The 20,152-nt window shown below is 37.1% G+C and overlaps 1 protein-coding gene across 1 annotated transcript in view; it reads left to right on the top strand.

Annotated features, from left to right (window-relative positions):
- Positions 1-20,152, top strand: part of LOC103268678 (ovochymase-1-like) — a gene marked incomplete at its 3' end in the record, with an annotated part of 28,163 nt that overhangs the window by 199 nt on the left and 7,812 nt on the right. The window contains 8 exon segments of the mRNA XM_021716679.1: positions 521-639; positions 922-1,019; positions 2,075-2,247; positions 6,964-7,059; positions 8,209-8,360; positions 9,820-10,009; positions 11,584-11,686; positions 19,336-19,409. Coding sequence (XP_021572354.1) covers positions 521-639; positions 922-1,019; positions 2,075-2,247; positions 6,964-7,059; positions 8,209-8,360; positions 9,820-10,009; positions 11,584-11,686; positions 19,336-19,409 — 1,005 coding nt within the window.

The following is a 20,152-nucleotide window of genomic DNA, read 5'->3' as shown; positions in this document are numbered from 1 at the left end:
GGGGTGGGGATGTTTGGGGGATGGATGGTACAGGTTCAGATGTTCCCAAAGGAAGACTTAGGCTAGATTTTGTTTCTGGAATGTGTTAAAATCTGGAGTTCTCGTTCTGTTAACCATGCTTGTGCTAAGGAAATATAACCAAGTAGAAGTAACTCAAAGTCAAATACCTCTCTTCCGAGTAGCATCTGTGTTTCCCAGTATCTTTAATACCACCTAAATTCTGTAATGTGCCTCCCCCCCAGAGCAAGCCCTAAATCGACCACCAGAGGCAGAGCTGGCCCCTTCCTGCCCGTGGGTAGCATAGGCTGAAAAGGGGCAGACAGGAGGCAAGTTCTGGTCAACCTGGGATGACTGTGGGATATTTCAAAGAAAATATCGTGTAATGAAAGGAGTGAATCTGCAGCTGAGTTATAGCAGAATGTCTGTGCCAGGCCAGGAAAATCCAAACAGGAAATCTCCATAAAGTGAACTCTGACATAAAACTGTGTGTATGTGTGTGTGTGTGTTGTCTTCTACACAGGACTGAAGTGTGGAATTCGTGCAGTCAATTTGAAAAGTAAGGAACCTACCGTACAACCTGGGTTCTTCTCTAGAATTATTAGCTGGAGAAATTCAACAGTAGGTGGACATCCATGGCAGGTCAGTATAACAAAGGCATCGATTTCTGAATGAGAAAAGGTATAATATTTCCTTTGTTTCAAACATCAAGACTCCAAGTTGATATGTAATTTTTCTCCTGATCCCCTCTACCTCTCTACCAAAAAGTTTACTTCATGGGAAATATCTTACTACCCAATTTATGTCCGTATTTTAAGAATATTAAGTCAAATTTGAAGAGTTGACCAAATGTTTCTGAAGGAGGAAGCATCGGTGGGGAGATATATATCTATGTATCAGCTGTGTAACTGTCTTCTTGGGCAGGTCTCCCTAAAATTAGGCAAACACCATGTCTGTGGAGGAAGCTTGGTTCAAGATGAACTGGTTGTTACAGCAGCACGCTGCCTGTATAGCTTCAATGAGTGAGTTGTGCATTTTCATTACTTGTCATACCTTGACTCATGGCTATGGGATTGGAAGATCTGATGTTCTTTATATCATGCAAGTCTCATCTCAATTTCAGTCTCTTTCTTAACCTTGCCACTTATGTGGTGTACCCACCCACTGATCTTCCCGGTTCCTAGAAACCTGTGTTCCCAAGACTTCCAGTACTTCCCGCTCTTCTAACTGGAAACTCCTGACAATCCCAGACATTATCTATCATTTGTGGATGTAGTGATTGAGTAGAGTTGGTGGTTACTATAGTACTGGCCAGGTGCAGTGGCTCAAGCCTGTAATCCCAACACTTTGGGAGGCCAAGGTGTGGGGATTGCCTGAGCCCACCTCTACGATAAATCAAAAAATTAGCCAGGCGTGGTAGTGCATGCCTATAGTTCTGGCTACTTGGAAGACTGAGGCGGAAGGATTGCCTGAACCCAGTAGGTCGATGCTGGAGTGGCCGTGAGCAGGCCACTGCACTCCAGCCTAGGTGGTGGAATGAGACTCTGACTAAAAAATAAAAAATAAAAAAAAAATAAACATATATTATATATAGTATTAAAATCAAATGAATGAATGCTCCAAAGTTTTAATCATCTAAGTTTAAGTCAACTGGAGGAAAAAAAATACTGTGGAAATAACAAATACTTGACCAGATTAAAAGAGGGTACTAATTAAGAGAAAAGGAGGAACAGTTCTAGAAAGCAACTTGTATACCTTATTAAAAATGGCATATAGCATGTATAGACTATGATTTGTGTACAGAAAGAAAGGGAGGCAACATTTAAATACTCAGAGAGACAATTGATGGTGGATGAAAAGGTTCACAAGAATGTAAGCATTCTGTGACTGGAAACCATGACTTTTTATAAAGTAAAAAAAATGATGGTCCTTGGTATATTCAATAATAAAGGAACACTTTCTTTAAAGACTTGGAAATGCTTACAGATACATTAATCCATTTTCTTTAATTATATAAACCAAGAATTCTTGCCCGGGGGAAACAACCACTTATTGACACATTTTTCTTTGGTTTTAGGAAGCAACTTAAGACTCTAACTGTGACTCCTGGGGAGTATAACCTCTTTCAGAAGGATAAGCAAGAACAGTATATTCCTGTCTCGAAAATTGTTATCCATCCTGAATATAACAGTCTTGGACATATGAGTCCTGATATTGCACTGCTGTATCTAAAACACAAAGTCAAGTTTGGTGAGTAGAGAGAGTTAGAATATAAAAAATGCAACAGGGAAAACTGCTAATTAAGTACAAGTTAACTTTAATTTCTGTGTGTATGACTAGTAATAGAATAGTTAAACTTTATTTCTTTTAAAAATAATTTTGTTTATACCCTTTAAAAAATTCAAAGTACTGTAAGGTTATAAGTGCCAGCCACAAATCATTTACCAATAAACTTACCAATAAACATTTTTTTGCTTTTATTTATTTATGTAGTTAGTTATTTTTGAATCAGAGTCTCACTCTGTTGCCCAGGCTGGAGTGCAGTGGCACGCTGCTTATGGCCACCATAGCCTTGACCCACTGGGCTCAGGTGATCTTTCCACCTCTGCCTTCTGGGTAGCTGGAAACACAGGCATGCACCAGCATGCCCAGCTAATTTTTTTTTTTTTTAATTTATTGTAGAGACAAAGTCTCACCATGTTGCTCAGGCTGGTCTCAAACAACTGAGCTCAGGCAATCCCCTACCCTCCACCTCCCAAAGTGCTGGGATTACAGGCTTGAACCACCACATCCAGACTTATTTATTTTTATTGATACATATAAGATGTACATATTTTCAGCATACATGTGATGATTTGACACATTCATATAATCAAAACACAGTAACTGGGATATTCATCACCTTAAATATTTATCTTTTCATAACATTAGGAACATTCAAATCATTCTCTTCTAGCTATTTTAAAACATTACTGATCTATCAAAGATCATGTCTTATTTCTTCTAAGTGTATATTTGTATGCATTAATAAATGTCTTTTCATATTTCCCTACCCTTCCTAACCTCTGGTAATCACCAGTCTACTCTCTATCTTCATGAGATCAACTTTTTTAGTTCCCACATATGTAAGAACATGTGATATTTGTCTTTCTGTACTTGGCTTATTTCACTTAAGATATATGTTCAGTTTCATACATGTTGCTTCAAATGACAAGATTTTATTTTTTATACATTTAAAAATATTCACTCATCGAATAATAGGCACTTAGGTTGAGTCCATATTTTCACCAGTCGGTGTTTTAAAGATTTCTGTGTCTTAGCTAGGCAATATTGTAAGCCATCAACCTATATTTGGCTCTAACCAAAAACCTTGGGATATTTGAAAATGTTTTCAGAGACTTCTTTCTGTCATTACTGTGGACTTGATATCCAACATTCTCTCAGCACAGGAAATCTAAACATTCTGGATAAAATACTAAAAATCTTTTCAAAAAATGCAAGAAAAGGAAGTGTTAAGTTTAATTTTATGTCAAAAACAATGAAGGAGTACAAATCCAGGCCACTACCCTTGCAGCATCGAATTGATCTTTAAGATTCTACAGATATAACTGGCCATGCAAGGAGCTGCAAAGAGCCTGGGACTTTCTGAAAGGCAATGCTTTGAAAGAAAAGGGAAAAGGTGGGGAGGAGGGGGGAATATGCCACACAAAGTGAGGGTATAAAGAAGCTTACCTATATGAACCTTGGCTCTGGACTGAGGGTTCTCAAAATAATCTGTAGTCATGAGCCAAGCTTCATTCGGGTTTGATTGACATCACCTGTGTGACCCCACAAACATGCCAAGGCAAGATTTCAGTTTAAAGTGGCTCCAGGAGAGCAATAGAGCTTCTAGTAGAAGCAAAAATACATCCTCTCTGAATGAACCTTAAATCCCAGCTTCAATGTGTTCCCATAAAGTTTTAGTGAATGTGAGCACACAAATAAACATGCAAAGAAATCGCCATCAAGGCAGAATCAGCAATATTAACAACCAGAATCAGACTTTCAAAGATTGCACATGTCAAAATGAAATACAGAATAGAATATTCTGTAAATACTTAAGTTTAAAGCCGTAAAAGTGTATCAAAAATGACTAAACAACAGGAAACTATTAGATGGAGGAGAAGATTTGAAAAGGAACCAATAAAACATGAATACATACAAATATAATTTGAATTAGAAACTTAACAGAATTATCTCCCACATTAGATTAAGTATTAGAAACTAGACACTCTGAAGTAATTACCCAGAAAAGGCAAAAAGGGTAAGAGACATAGAGAAGATAGAAAGAGTACAGCAAGTATCCAATTTGAGCTTTGGAAAGAATATGGATAATGGAGGAGAAAGGCTATAATTTAAGAGAAAGGGTTGATCATAATTGACAAGACACAAATCTGTAGATTTAAAGCCCAGTAACTTCAACTATGATACCAAAAAAATTATATATCTAGGCCTGTGCTAAAAAATGTAGCACATAAAAATAAAAGATACATTCTTTCAAAAGAAGTGTCTTTCAAAAGAAAGTAGAGGAAAAAAATTCAGATTACCAAAAAAGAAATGATAATTATAATTAATAGATTGGCAGTTGACTTCTCAACAGCAGTAAATGCAAGAAGACAGTAGAACAAGATGATCAAAATACTGAGAATAACTCAAACTAGAATTGTTTATCACTTTTCTTCTCTCCTTTATAGAAAAACTCTGTGAAGAGCCATCTATGCTAAGTATGCCAATAGGTTTAAGATGCCTGTTAGACATCCAAGTTGATCAGACTTTCATACCAACTGCTTCACCAAATTTGTTCTTGTCACAGTCACCAATGACCTCCATGTTGCTAAATTCAGGGTAACTCTCAATTCTCATCTTTCTTGATAGGAGTTCTGCTCATACTTTCTTAGTAGAAATAATTTCTTCATTCGAATTCCAGAAGTCTGCTATTTTTCTGCCTATCCCTTTGTGCCTTTGATTAGTCTTCTATGATGATTCTTCTTCTCCTTGACCTCTTATTGTTGGGGTGCCTCAGGACTTAGCCCTGGATATCTTATTCTCTATCGGCACTCATTCTCTTAGTGATCTCCTTCAGCATCAATGTTTTAAGCACCATCTACCTGAACACTATTCCAAACTTTGTATATCTAGCCCAGGTTTCTTTATATTTACATATGCCTCTGAAATTAATGGGATTCATGTAAACAACTGCCAACTAGTAATTCACCTGGACTGGTAATAGGCATTTCAAATGTAATATATATAAATTTTTTTTCTTTTTTTGAGTTGGAGTCTCACTCTGTCGCCCAGACTGGAGTGCAGTGGCCACTCCCGGCCACCGCAGCCTCGACCTGCTGGGCTCCGGCGATCCTTCCGCCTCAGCCTTCCAAGTAGCTGGAACTACAGGCGCGCGCTACCACGCCCAGCTGGTTTTGTTGTTTTTTTTTATTGTAGAGATGAGGTCTTGCCAAGAATCCTGACTACCCCCTATATCCCAAAGATGCCTACCCCTTGTCTCCTTCATCTTGATTAAAGATAACTTCATCCTTCCAGTGGTTTAAGCTCAAAACTCAGGACTCAGTCATGAGTTTTTTTGCTCTGATGCTGTGTCAGGAAAACCTGTTGTTTCTGCCACAACTACTTCACTCTTGCCATCTTGTTCCAGGTTATCCTACCATCGTTTCTTGCCTGGGCCACTTTTAATGGTCTCTGAAATTGTCTCTAGCTCTTTCTTCTGCCTCCCTAATGTTTATTAACCCAGCAGCCAGATAACGCTTTTAAAAAATGCAAATCAGATCTGTCACCCTGATCAAACCACTTCAATGCTTTCCCATTACACTCAGATGGAAATCAGTATTATTATCTGACATCTCCTCCTTCCCAGTCCTACATCTAATCTCTGCTTTAATTTTTACTAAAATTCCTTTTGCTTAATCTGCTCCAGCCATCTTGCCCCCAGTCCAACTGTACCCCAGGCATATATACACAATCCTGCTGCCAGAACTTTCCATTCTGTTTTTTTATTAAATACTTTCAACCCAGACATCATTCCTTCCCTCAGCTTCTTCGAGACTTTGCTCAAATGTCATTTATTCATTGAGAGTTACCGTGACCACCATAGGGATGTGGAGTCTATCATACTCAGTGATCTGTCACAGATACAAATAACTGAGTACCACATGTTCTCACTCATATGTGAACCCTGAACACTTATCATAATACCACAAAAATGGGATTGGCAGTAGTGGGACACTGCCGGGGGTGAGCGGTATATAACATCAATAAGGGTCCCTAATCCTAATCCAGGAGAAGTGAGGTCCCATAGGAGGCCCAAAACTGCACCTGTACCTAAACCACTTGTGTACTCAATCCTGACTTGCACCCACAATTTTAAAATACAATAAAAACAACGACAACAACAAAACTACTTCTCCTGTGCCGTTCTCCCTAATCTCCAGGCTTCTCATTGTCTTTACTCTACTGGTTTTTCCAGAACATCTATTACTCAACCACTAAACAATTACATTTGTTGTTTATATCTCTCCCTCCCTGGCGACTGATGCATAGGCTCCACCAGGGCTGAGATTGTTTTGTTTTTTTTTTTCATTCACTGAGGCCTAGAAGAATGTTTTACCACATAATAGTAATCGATAACTACTGAATGAAGAACTGTCCTTTCTAAAATGTTAGTAGTCTGGGGGCTCAGGGTGGTGTATAAAACAATGGGTATGCTTTTCCTTGTTTTACTTTTTCTGCATTTTTCTAAATTTTTATAAATATCAGCTAGTCTAATATGAGGCAGAAAGCTTAAAATATGTAACCATTACATTTAGGAAGAAAGTATAGAAGCCGTAAGATCAACAGATGTCACTTTTCCAAATCTATTCAACTTTGTCTATCCACAAACCTCATAATTTTTGTTGTTGTTGTTTCTTCCAGGAACTGCTGTTCAGCCAATCTGTCTTCCTCAGAGAGATGATAAATTTGAAGCAGGGATTCTTTGCATGACCAGTGGATGGGGCAAGATTTCAGAGTGTAAGAGGCATCATAAAGTGTATAACTAGGCCAGGTGTGGTGGCTCACATATGTAATCCCAGTGCTTTGGGAGACGTAGGTTGGAGAATTGCTTGAGTCCAGGAGTTTGAGACCAGCCTTTTCAACATAGCAAGAACTTGTCTCCATAAAAATTTTAAAATTTAAAAATAAAATGCATAATACTTCTTCCAGATCTTTGTATGCCAAGGAGAAGCAGAAATAATTTTGTTGACCATGAGTAATACATTTATCCTATTTTTCTCCCTTAATTTTGACTCAGTGTAGATTTCTGATTGTCTTCACCATAGAAGGGTCTTATACGTTTTTTTAAAAGGCTATTATATCACTCCTGCTGCTGCCATTTTGGTTAGGTAAGTCAAATAAAGGAAACTGGATGTAACTATGCTAGATGAGGAGGAATACACTAAAAGGACAATCAGAAAATGGTAACAATAGGTAAGCTTCCTTGTCATTAATATTGTGACTTTTTAAAAAGTCAAACTCATAGAAACAAAAAGTAAAAGAGTGATCACTGGGCATTTGGGAGTGGAGGCAATGGACGAGAAGCTGGTCAAAGCATCTAAACTTGCAAATTTAGGGCAAATAAGTTCTAGAGACCTAATATAGGTCATGATGACTATAGTTAATAATGTATACTTGAAATGTGATAAAGGAGTACCTTTTAAGTATTCTCACCACAAAAACGTTAACTATGAGTTAACGGTGAGTTAATAGGTGTTAATTAGTTTGATTGTTATAATCATTTCACAATGTATATGTATATCAAAACATCTCACTGTACACCTTTAATAATACAATTTTTGTCAGTTATGCCTCAAAGCTTGAAAAAACATTGCTTTTTTAAAATACATAAAGAATTTTATAAAGCATTGCTTCATTGGCTGAAGTGTCCCTATTGGGAAAATGTCTAAGCAGATGTTCAGAGAAGCCACAATTTCCTATGTTACCTTAAAGATCTGAATTTTAAAAAAATGTTTGTTATCACATATCTGATTTTTAGAAGTGAATATAATTCACACCTAAAAAAATGACTTCTACATTTGATTAAAAATCTATTTGAAATACTTTTAAACTTGTAGACTTCTTATTAATTTATTCCAATGAGGACAATTGTGATTGCCTCAACAGCATCAGAATACTCAACTGTCCTACAAGAAGTAGAACTACTCATCATGGATGACATAACATGTAATACTGTGCTCAAGAGTATGAACCTCCCTTCCCTGGGAAGGACTATGCTGTGTGCTGGTTTTCCTGATGTGGGAATGGATGCCTGCCAGGTAAAAAGTATAAAGCAGCCCAGTTATTCAGTAATATGTGGGTAAAAGTGGATTCTGCCTTTCCTTATGAGCTTCTTATGGGGAGGTATTGAGTAAAATTTCCTCTTCCCTCATCTTTCCACCTGTCTTCTACTTTAAAAAAAATTTACTTGACCTGAGCTGAGAGAATTATTTCCTGTCCCCATGCCCATTTCTACCCTACCCCTCTCTTATTTTGGTGAGTTGGGAGAAGGGGTTAGTTTCAACATGTACAACCTAATGGAATTATGTAAGATGACCACTTTGACAATCTTATTAGATATAGCTATGAATTATTCTTTATTGCATGTTTTGTGAAGCATTATCATTTTTTTTCCTTTACTGCAGAATATTTTTTGCACAAAGTTTGACCAAAGACACATGACATTAGTAACAGTTGGGTAAGAGAGTTGTGGATGACAATGACCTCTCAAGACTGACACAGCTTCACAAAAAATACCAATCTTTATAAGATGTATAGAGAGGAAAGGGATACTAAGTTGCAAAAACATGAGTTTTAAGTTTTAGACCGATCTCCCAAGTAAATTATCTTCTCTGATTTTTTTTAAGTGGAGCAGCATGGAGTTATTCTTTTTTTTTTTTTTTTTTTTTGCTAAAAAGCAGCTGGAAGTGTTGAGAGAAGCTCTCTGAAACGATCTGTTGGAAGAATTTTCAGTGGGGTGGCAGGAATTTGAGAGGGAGGAGATAAACTTACACTTCTGCCAATTTCTAAATTGGAATGCAGGTAGGCTAAAGGAGCTTTGTGCTATCTGCATGTATTATGGGCAATCCTTTTTTTTTTTTAATTCAAAAAAACATTTCTATATCTTTTAAGGAGAGTTTAATCTGACACAAGATTATCTGAAACATATTCTCAAAGCAACATATATTATTGAAGACAAGATCCTAAAATCTTGGATTCTTGATTCTCTAGCATGAGAGTCAATATGATCCTTTACATATAGCACCTGGGGTTTCCCAGACTTCCTGAGTGCTCTATTTCCTGATGCTATAGGTTGGGAGATGATTGTCTTTCCCAGCAGTTCCCAATGACAAGCCACAGTAAAAGCATACATCTGTAACTACTCCCTTTTCATTGATTTTTTTTTTTTTTGGTGGGCAGGGAAAGGGGGAAAAGAGAATATACATGGTAGTTCCATATACATCAGGAAGAGAGAAATTAAGTGTTAGCCTGACAAGACTGCAACCAGTAGGTGTAAAGAAATTACATCTGGATGAAAAGATTGTGCCTTGAAACTAATAACAAAGAAACAACAAAACAGATGAACAAAAAGTTGATGGACAATGACTGATAGACTTCTATACCTCTACCTCTTTTCACTTTGAGATGAGTGGTATGCTTATGGAACTGATGAAATATTTTAAATTTTTCAATTTTTTTCAAATTTTTTCAATTTTTTTCTCTTCTGTATCATGAAAGAGGGACTCTGGAGGACCACTGGTCTGTAGAAGAGCTGATGGAATCTGGACTCTTGCTGGGATAACTTCCTGGGCAGCTGGTTTTACTGGAGGATTAGCACCTCTAAGAAATAACCATATAACTTCATCACTTGGCATTTTCTCCAAAGTGTTTGAGTTGATGAATTTTATCACTCAGAGCATGATCACAGGTGGGTGACTTCTTCCTTCTTCATTTTATTCTAAGTCAAAAATTAATCATACTTATCTCGAGGGTAGTTATTCTGCTTTGCTGTGATATAATCAGAACAAAGCAAGAATATGACTTTAATTTTGTTTTTGTTTTTTGTAGAGATGAGGTCTCATGGTGTAGCCCAGACTGGTCTTGAACTCCTGGGCACAAGTAATCCTCCCACCTCAGCTTCCCAAAATGCTGGGATTACAGGCATGAGCCACTATGCCCAGCCAAGTTGTTAGTCTAATATACATAAACTTTTGTCTCTGAACACTGCTATCTGTCAACGTAACTTGAACAAACCAACCCTATATACAATTTTTGAGATATCTCTTTGCATTTAGATTGTATTAACAGACCTTGAGAATAGACTCATCAGGATACTCTTTCTTCATTTTTTTTCAATTGGCATATTTTTTCTGTATAATACTTAAGACTGCTAAAAATAAATCACTCCATTTCCACTTCACCCATTCAGTCATGTTTATTTTACTTGACAATAGTGAAAAAATGTGGAAGACTTTAGAGAGTTAATTTTTGCTTTGTGGCACTAAAATCTAGATTAGAAAATGGTGGAACTAGAGAGACCAAAGCTGTCCTTTGCCAAATGAAGAGGCATGAGAGAAAACACCTTCCAGGAATAAGTAGTATAGAATAGGAACCACATTTTTTTTTTAAGGTCAAGACCCAGAGCCCCAGGACATAGCCTGTTCATTTTCTATCCCTCTCTCGTTGTAGTCCAAGGTCAGCCACCTAACTGAGAACTTTGAGAAGTGCTGGTGCTGTTGGCCCAGCTGCAAGCCAGCACCACCTCAGACTAAAACAGATTCTCAGTTCACTTTCATTTGGTCTTAACTGTAAAAGTCCCTTGTTCATTGCCATGCTGCAGGAAGACAATTCTCTTCTGGGCGTGACTGTACTCCTCCAGTTTGATCACCTGGAAGTGAAGGTTGAAAAGTTCAACAGGCCTTGAATAAAGGTTAATGGTAACAAAAAGATTTTTAAAGGCAATGAAACCAGTCAATATCAGTTAATTCCACAGTCAAATGAACATCAGAATGTGATAGGTGATTTGTTTGAAAGGCTGCCATGCTCACCACTCTACCACTAATACACTTCAAAGTGCTTTATTTGATAGCACTACCTTGGGATCATGTTTCTATGCTTCTTGTCCTCTCTTTGCCTATATTTTTCAAGCCCTTCTTCCCCAATCCTTCTCTATAACTGGCTATGTTTAGGAAATGGAATTACACGAAATTGTCTTAACCCTTAAAAGCAGATGAATTGAATCTTTCACATCTTACTTTTTAAACTACCCTAACAAGCCATCAAATCAAATAAATTATTTTCTGCTTCCATGTAGCCCCTTAGGGTTTTTTTTTTAAAAAAGACATGGTAGGCCACTGATACTGAGAAAAAGTCCCCTCTGCACTGATTTTAGTAGAAGTTATTCTTAATATTCTTATAATGTTACATTGTCAAAAATATTTTATAATGATTATTTTAATGGTATTTATTGAGAATGGTATTAACTCTTTACACCCTCTCCAGATGTGGACTGGGACCAACCCCTCTCAGAAATAAGTTCAAGATATGTGATGAAAGCCCTGAATTCTGTTGGGTATGGGCACAGAAGCCAGAGGGAAGAGGGTATGTGTAGTTCTAATTATCTAGAGATTGGGAGAAGTCATCAGGAGAAAACAAATAGGGAGATTGTACCATGTTCATAATCTGAATTAGATCTCAATTTTTGAATATAAACTTTAAATACCCTGATCATATTTATTCATAGAGTTTCCAACACCCAAACCCTGACACTGGCATCTGAAAATTAAGTGAATGAGGGAGAATTGCTATGCCACTGCTTAAAATTGTGTACATTAATTTCAGTGTATTTATTCAAAGATATCTTACCATTACCCAGAAAAGATAAAGAGAAGGAAAATGTAGATAAATGTTAAATCTGAAGAACTTAGTTTTTAAAAGAACATTATGATTTAGGAATTTTCTAAAAAGCTTGTTTGCAGATACAATGTCTAAATCATAGCCTCTAAAAATATTTGCATTCCCGTAAATATTAGTTATATAAATAATGTAAGTTGTATAGCTTCAGACTAACCTCTATATCATTTTGAAATGTTGTTCATGGGTAGGGCAAATGGTCAACTTCTTTTCCACGTTTTTGAAGATTGCAAACCTCAGGGGACAGTGTTATTTGGAGAAAGTGGGACAATTCATTACCCCTATTCCAAAGATGACAACTATTCTTATAATTGGTATGTATCCCAGATAGGAATGATTCTTGGGGCTATCTACCCCTGACAAAATTGGATAATTTAAGGAACTATATTTTGGCAATTTTATCCAGTATCTCTAAGTCTTTACCTGCTTAATATAAAAGCGTATATTTTATCTGATATTTTTGGTTGGTGAATATTTACTAATTGGCATTCCTGATACGCATTAATGTAAATCATCAACCTGAATAATAGTAAGACTAGAACTTATCTGAATTGATATATTCAAATATCTAATGTTAAGAGTATCTAGTAATGAGATGGGTTTGGGAGTTTAGTTATTAATCCTGGCACACTGTCACACTTATTTCTAAAATCGTGATGTTTTGCTAAGGATCACCTAGAAGTTGGGAAATAGTTCATGCTTTATAAGTTTCTGTATCTTTTTTACAAATGTTCTATATACTCTGTTTTCTGTATTGCTAAAGATATTGTTAAGCTTTAGAAATTGGGTTTGTAAGTATCTCGTTTTCTTAAGTGACCTAAATTTATTTCAAAAATTGTTCTGAGCATTGAGGAGTATTCTACAAAGATAGATGACATTTCTATGAGTTTATAATCTTCTAGGAAGAGAGAGCTAGACAAAAATAGCTATACTACAAAACAGGATGCAATAAGGGTTATAATCCACACTATCCAAGCATGTTTGTATTAAGAAAAATGGAGACTAATTCCCCTTGGAGTGGTTTATAAGTTGTGTTAGTAGTGTGTTTAGAAGGTGTGTATGAAGGGGGTATAAATGATTTAGTGAAAAAAGTGGCATTGAAACGAGGCATTGAAGGATAGTTGCGATTTCATAGCCCATGAGGTCTTTGTAGCTCAATATTGAAGATTTCAACAGACCGAGACAGAGGAAGAGGTCATTCTAAGCAAAGGAATTATGTATAAGTAACGTCAAGGAGATGGGAAATATCAGGGTTGTTTGTATTCTGAGTATACCTATATCGCTAGGGAACAGTGTAAATGGGAATTGAGGTAGCAGTGGATAATGAGGATAGAAACGATGGTCAGAACTTAATTGTAGATTACCTTGAGTGCCAAGCAAAGAAGTTTAGGCTTTATGCCATAGGCAATGGGAGGCTAAAATGATGTAAAGGCTGTAACTTATAAAACCAATGTAAAACAAAATGTAAATACATATCTCAAGTAATGGATGGAGGAGATGTGGCTTAATTGTAGCTCATATTTAAAAGGTTTAAGGGTCTAAACCGACTCTTTCTGAGACATCCTTGTGGTGATGCCAATAAAGTTTTTGCCATCTTTGCTAAAAACTATTAGAAGAATACCATATAGAACAAGAGTTCAAGAAACTGTTTTATTAGCATCTCGGAGGAAGGGACCTCTAGGAGATAATCTTCAGACAAGGACATTGATAAACTGGAATTTACCTGAAGAACAATGACTAAGATGAAAAGAAATTCAAAACAATGTTTTGAGAAATACAATTGAAGGAACCAGGAATATTTTTGAACCATGAAAGATTGAAAAGGAAGGAAGGAATTGTCTTGATTTATCCGATGAGCCACTAACGAGGCAGAATTGGGCTTGTTCTGATTAACTGCAGAGCACAGATTTAGGATCACTAGGGAGAAGTTAGGAGAAGGAAGAGTTCGATATTAAGTAGTTCATAATTTGAGAGCTATCTGACACTGACTGGCCTGCCTCAGTAATGGATGTCCTTGACCAGGGATGTTTGAACAAAGTATTTCTATATAAGGTAAGAGACATGCAGAGGACAGCCTGTTTACCCCCAAACACAGAGACTCAACTTAGACAATGAAGTATTGCAGAGATTTCTGCAGGAAAAAGCTTCAAGACAAAGGGAGTAGTTGTTGGTATTAGAAACTGCAGAAGTTAAAATCAGTTTAGATAAAATGTCATTGGATACAGAAATTCAAAATTTGAGAGCTAATTAAATAGAACTGTAGGATCAGAAAGCACATTCATAATGGGCTAAGTGACTGTTGAAAATCTGATATCTGACCGGGCATAGTGGCTCAAGCCTGTAATCCTAGGGCTTTGGGAGGCCGAGGTGAGGGGATTGCCTGAGCCCAAGGATTCAAGAACAGCCTTGGCAACTTGGTGAGGCTTCATCTCTACAATACATCACAAAATTAGCCAGGTGTGGTAGTGCATGCCTGTAGTTCTGGCTACTTGGAAGGCTGAGGCGGAAGAATATCCTGAACCCAGCAGGTCAATGCTGAGGTGGTCATGAGCATGCCACTGTATTCCAGCCTGGGCGATGGAGTGAGACTCCAACTCAAAAACAATAAAAATAAAAATTTTTAAAAAAGAAAAAAATCTGCTATCCCAAATAGTCAAGAAATTTTTATTGAAACCTTAGGATGTATCAGACAGTCTTAGGTACGAGGGATATGGCAGTGAATAAAACACAAAAATTCTTTCCTTTTTTGGAGAAAATTAAAAGATAGAAATGGAATAATACAAAAAAATTGCTTACATATAATAGTAGGTGGTAAGCACTGTACAGAAAAATAAAGCAGAAAGGGGTAGAGAGTGTGAGGATGTGTAATATTAGAGAGAGTTGTTAGGAAAGGCTTCACAATAAAGATGATACTTTAAAAACACTCAGATACAGTGAGGGTGGGAATTATATGATCTGTTTGTAAAGGAGCACTCCAGGTAGAAGAAATGGCAGGTGTGAGGCAAGAATATATTTGGTATATTTGAGGAATAACAAAGAGAGCAGAGAGCTACGGTTAAGTGAGAGAAGGTGGCAGAGGTCAGATTGTTCATACTTTATGGGACATAAAAAGGACTTTGAATTTTACTCTAAGTGAAATGGAAAATCATTGGAGAATTTTGAACATGGGAAGAACATGATCTGATATATTTTAAAAAGGATCATTTTTGTTATTGTGTTGAAAACAATCAGAAGACAGGCAAGACCAAACACTGGGAAACTGGCTACTGCAATAGTCCAGGTAAGAGATGTTGATAGATTTGACTAGATTTGTAGCAGTAAGAGGATGAAGAATAGTACAGCCACAGAATCTGCTGATGAGGTGAAAATTTGGGTTTTAAGAGAGAGTAAGAGCCCTTCACAGATGATGGGAGGGTTTTTGACTTGAGCTTTCAGAAGGGTAGAACTTCTGTTTTCTGAGATGAGGAAGATAGTGGCTTTTAGGCAATCAGGTCAGAAGAAACATTCTCTTTGTTTGGATACGATAGACTCAACTGTGTTTATGGGCAGAGAGAGAAAGAGTCAAGAAATATGATCCAAGTTTTATGAGAAGACAACAAATAAAGAAGATTTGGTGTTGGAAAGAAGGAAGAATAATTTTTTTCCTGGAAAAGCAGCAAAAAAAAGGGAAGATAATCTCTGAGAAAGTTGAAGGAATTTACACTAGATGTCTGAGTAATCATACAAGTTTTCAATTGCTTAAAGTTTAAAGAAGGAAATTGAGACTAAGTAATTAAGAAGATACTAGATAGCTTATAGAGACAAAAGTAGAGTGTCAACCAGAGATGAAGACTTCCAGCAGCCTTATATCCCAGTTCATCTTTGCATGAATTTGTGCTATATTTCAACAAATCTAAATTTTTTTGAAAAGTGGTTGTAAAATACATCATTATTTTATGTACCCACAATAAAGAAAAGAAAATACCAAAGATAGGTTCACATAAAGCTAGGTCTCCAAAGTTCACCTTCAGCGTAAGGCTAAACAAGGTATAAATCCACCCACATGGAAAGTTATATGCTTCAGCATTGGCACTGGATATGGGTAGAGGTGAAAAAAAAAATCTCCCCTGAGAATTTGAATCAAGTTAATACTTGTGCAGATCTGTAGTCCAAATCCCCATCACCAATATAGTCCAAAGCACCTTATGCAGAAAAACTCAGTGGTAGTATGAAGTTGATAGTACCCCAAGGTGACTGGCAGAAGCTAATACGAATCGTCCCTGGAAGAACCCTTTCAATCTAGGTCTATAGGATTCTGTTGTCAGATGCATTCTGATTTTAGAATGTTAATATAATGTATTTTAAGAATAAGGTAAGGGGCCATTTTGCATAGCTAGTAACTTCTCCAGCACGGCAAGCTGCCTTGGATAGTGAAAAGGTTTTGCAAATTCCAAAGGGAGCTAGTTAGGTAATCATAAGGGAGAAAGATAATGTAAAGAAGGAAGGAGTTACACTGCCAGGGACCAGCTCCAGCCGGGTTCAGGGTACCCAAAGGTGGAGACGGCGTCAGCGATTGGGGAGAAGAAGAGAGAAAGAGAGAGAGAGAAAGAAAGAGACTGGACTCCAGTCTAGTGCAGAAGCGATGTGTGTCTTATTGGGAATTACAACGGGTCTTTTATACACAAAGTCAGATGTGGGAGGGGCATCCCCCACCCACAGAAACCTTAATCCATGAAAACTTAATCAATGATTGCCTTTAAACCCTTTTCATATGATAATCTTAAAGTCCCATAACAAAGGATAACCTAATCTGTGACTGACATATTCTATAAACCTTTTTCATCCAAAGCTGATTGATTTATGCCAAGTTAAACAATTCTAAAGAAGCTTAAGTATTTACTTTACAAATGAAAGTGGCCCATCCCAGAACGTTTGGAATGTGGCCCAGTCCAAAGTTCACAGTGGGTTACCTGCAAATAACCCAGCTGCATTCTTTCAACAAAATGGCTGTCTTCTAAAACTATATTCTGCAATTTACACCTTCAATAAATCCTAAGATCATGACCCAGAAGCCTGTGACCAATACTAAGGCTCTTAGATGTGACAAGAGTTTGAATTATAAGTTGTGTGAAAGCCAAAACCACAGTTTGTGGAAGAATGGGAGCAATGAGCTTCTAAAGTTAGCTTGTGTTCATCCCGATCTCAGAGTTTCTATGTTTTGAGCTCACAGGAGCTTAATCTGGTTAGTGCTGAGTAGAAAGCAGGAGGAAATGGGGTCAATAGCTCCTGAACGCATCCTAGTGGTCTCGGGATCAACGGCCCTTCCTGATCCCTAACGCTCAGTGGGCCTCCGTGGCCAGCTCCCAACATTACACAGTACCTTCGAGTTTCTCTTCATTCAGGTAGGTGTGGCTAGACTCTCAGAAATGACAGATAACCCAGGTTGCTCTCCTTCCTCCCATTCTCATAGGAGACTTTGTGTTTCCCAGAGCCTCAATCAGTGTCTGGCACATAATAAATGTTCCACTGATATTTGAATTAATAAATCAATGAGTAATTTTGGCACCTCTCTCTCATTTAGCTTGACTAGACCTCAGAATCCTTATAAACACAGCAATCACTAATAGTAAGTCATGGTTGGAATACATTTGAAACCTATTTTCCTCTTCTGAGTTACAGATTTTGAGGCAGAAAATAATTTGACAAGAACAAGAGAAAGTACTGGTCTTTGAAGTCATAAAGTCTAAACTTTAGTTCCAATTATTTTGGAGATGTGATGAGTCTTTTAAAATCAATGCCAGTTTTTCCGTTTGGAAAAGGAGAAATAATTTCTCTCTTACCTAGCTTTGAGGGACATAATGGTTCTCAAGAAGAAAGACAGGTGTCAAGTGCTTTTTCCATTGAAGTGCTTAGAAAGTGCACTTTATAATATTTCAGTCAGCTTATTTTTACATCTATATTCAGGGTGATGGACTTGAATAGAAAAAGACTAAAGCAAAGGGTTTCTGGTCAAGGAGGATATGTTTGGTAAGAATTATTAGTGTTTGGTTTTTGGAAACTGGGCATAAAAGAGTTGGATAACGACTACACTCCTGAACGTTTATTACTTAATGAGCAGTTGAGCTATTAACAGGTCTGAGGTTGCCAATAAAGACTGCTGGGTCTTGGAAATAATTTAACTCTAACAAGTTCAATTCTAGATAATATTTCTTTGAGTTCAGATGAATGTCAGACATGGAAGAAGCTAGGATTTATGATTCACTGAGATTTCTTTTCTTGAATAATAAGATGAATTCATATAGGAAAGTAAAGGTAAAGGATTAAGTGTTAAATTATGTAAGACTACTTTCCAAGTGTTTAGACATGTTTTTAAAGGTGTTAGTGAAAGGTCACAGCTGACCTTACTGGGAGCTAGAGAGATGACATTGCAACCCTATGGACTATTACTTAAGATGACATTTGAGGATGTGGCTGGTTAGGGCTAGCATAAGCTGGCATGGCCAATCCATAATTCATAAGAATCATGATTCATAATTCAACTTCTGGATGAATATTATGAATTTTAATTAGACTAATAATAACCTAGAACAGTCAGGTGAATCTTAGGCTCCTTCAATTTATAGATCAAAATTCTAGCATTTTATAACTAAATAAAATTTAAAGGGTAGTTTCTGGGCATTCTCTGATTAATATTCATCTACTTGTTGGATAAATGTTAGCAATTGGAGCATAAACAAATTATTCTCACATGAAAAGTTTCCATTGCCTTTATCTTCTAATCTGTAAAATTTGTATTTATTTATTTTTAACTTTTAATTTTTTTATTTTAAAGATGTGGGGTAACATTCAGGGTTAAGTATACAAATGTTCATTATGCAGTTACTCTTGCTGATGAGGTGTGTCCCCTATCTGTAAAATTTTATGGTTAGTGAGTTATGAGCTAAAGGATGGATATTACATTTTTTTTTTTTTTTTGAGTCAGGGTCTCACTCTGTTACACAGACTGGGGTGCAGTGGCACAATCATGGATTACTGCAGGCTTGAACTCCTGGGCTCAAGTGATCCTCCCTTCTTAGCCTCCCAAGTAACTGGGTTTATAGGCTCATGCCACCATGCATGGCTAAGTCCTGCTATGTTGCCTAGACTAGTCTTGAACTCCTAACCTCAAGTAATGCTCCTATTTCAGTCTACCAAAGTACTGGGATTATAGGTGTAAGACACTGCAGCCTGCCAGTAGATTTTATTTGTCAAATTTGACTCTGCTGCCATTTACTGTATTTTCTCCACCCTCCACTACCTCAGCTTATGTATCTGGAAAGTAATGGTACCAGAAGATAAAATTATTCTGTTAAAATTTACAAGTTTAGACTTAGAAAACAATGTTGGATGTGATCATGACTATGTATCTTTACAATCAAACAATGGGATGCTTATTAGTAAGTCTGTTACATTTACTTTTATTTATCATTTTAGAATATCTAAAAAACCAAAGAGATGCTAAAGGATCTGAAATGAGATTTCTGCACACAGAACAAGCACATTTATCTTGCATACTGTGTCCTTCCAGAAGGGGAGGGGATGCTAAGAGTGGAGACAGTAGCTGTGCTCCATGGCTCAGCCTGTAATCCCGTGCTTTGGGAGACTGATGTGAGTGGATTGCCTGAGCCCACGAGTTCAAGACCCGCCTGGGCAACTTGGCGAGACCTCATCTCTACAATAAATCCAAAAATTAGCCGGGCCTGGTAGCATGTGCCTGTAGTTCCAGCTACTTGGAAAGCTGAGGCAGAAGGATTTCCGGAGCCCAGCAGGTCGAGGCAGGGATGGCCAGGAGCGTGCCGCTGCACTCCAGTCTGGGCAACAAAGTGAGACTCCAACTAAAAAAAAAAAGAGTGGAGACAGTAAACAGCATATTGACCACCTTTGTTCAGTGTTTTTCTAAGTCAGGCACCAAATGTCACAGTATTGAATGAAATTGATGTCACAATTGTCTGAAAACTTCCTTTCAAGGCAATGCTTATTTTTCCATTTTGATCACAAAAGTGGGTGCATGTTTATCAAGTTTAGTAAGTACAGACGAGTGAAAGGGAAAAAGTATAAACCATTCCTAACCCTCTCACCTAGAGATAACCATTGTAAACATTTAGATGTATATCCACACGCTTTTTTTTTTTTTTTTTTT

This window comes from Carlito syrichta, unplaced genomic scaffold (assembly GCF_000164805.1).
Source record: "Carlito syrichta isolate Samal-C Ts95f unplaced genomic scaffold, Tarsius_syrichta-2.0.1 Scaffold308871, whole genome shotgun sequence".
In the NCBI taxonomy this organism is placed as follows: domain Eukaryota; kingdom Metazoa; phylum Chordata; class Mammalia; order Primates; family Tarsiidae; genus Carlito; species Carlito syrichta.
Note: the sequence above shows the minus strand (reverse complement) of the source record. Positions and strands in the feature narration are given on the sequence as shown.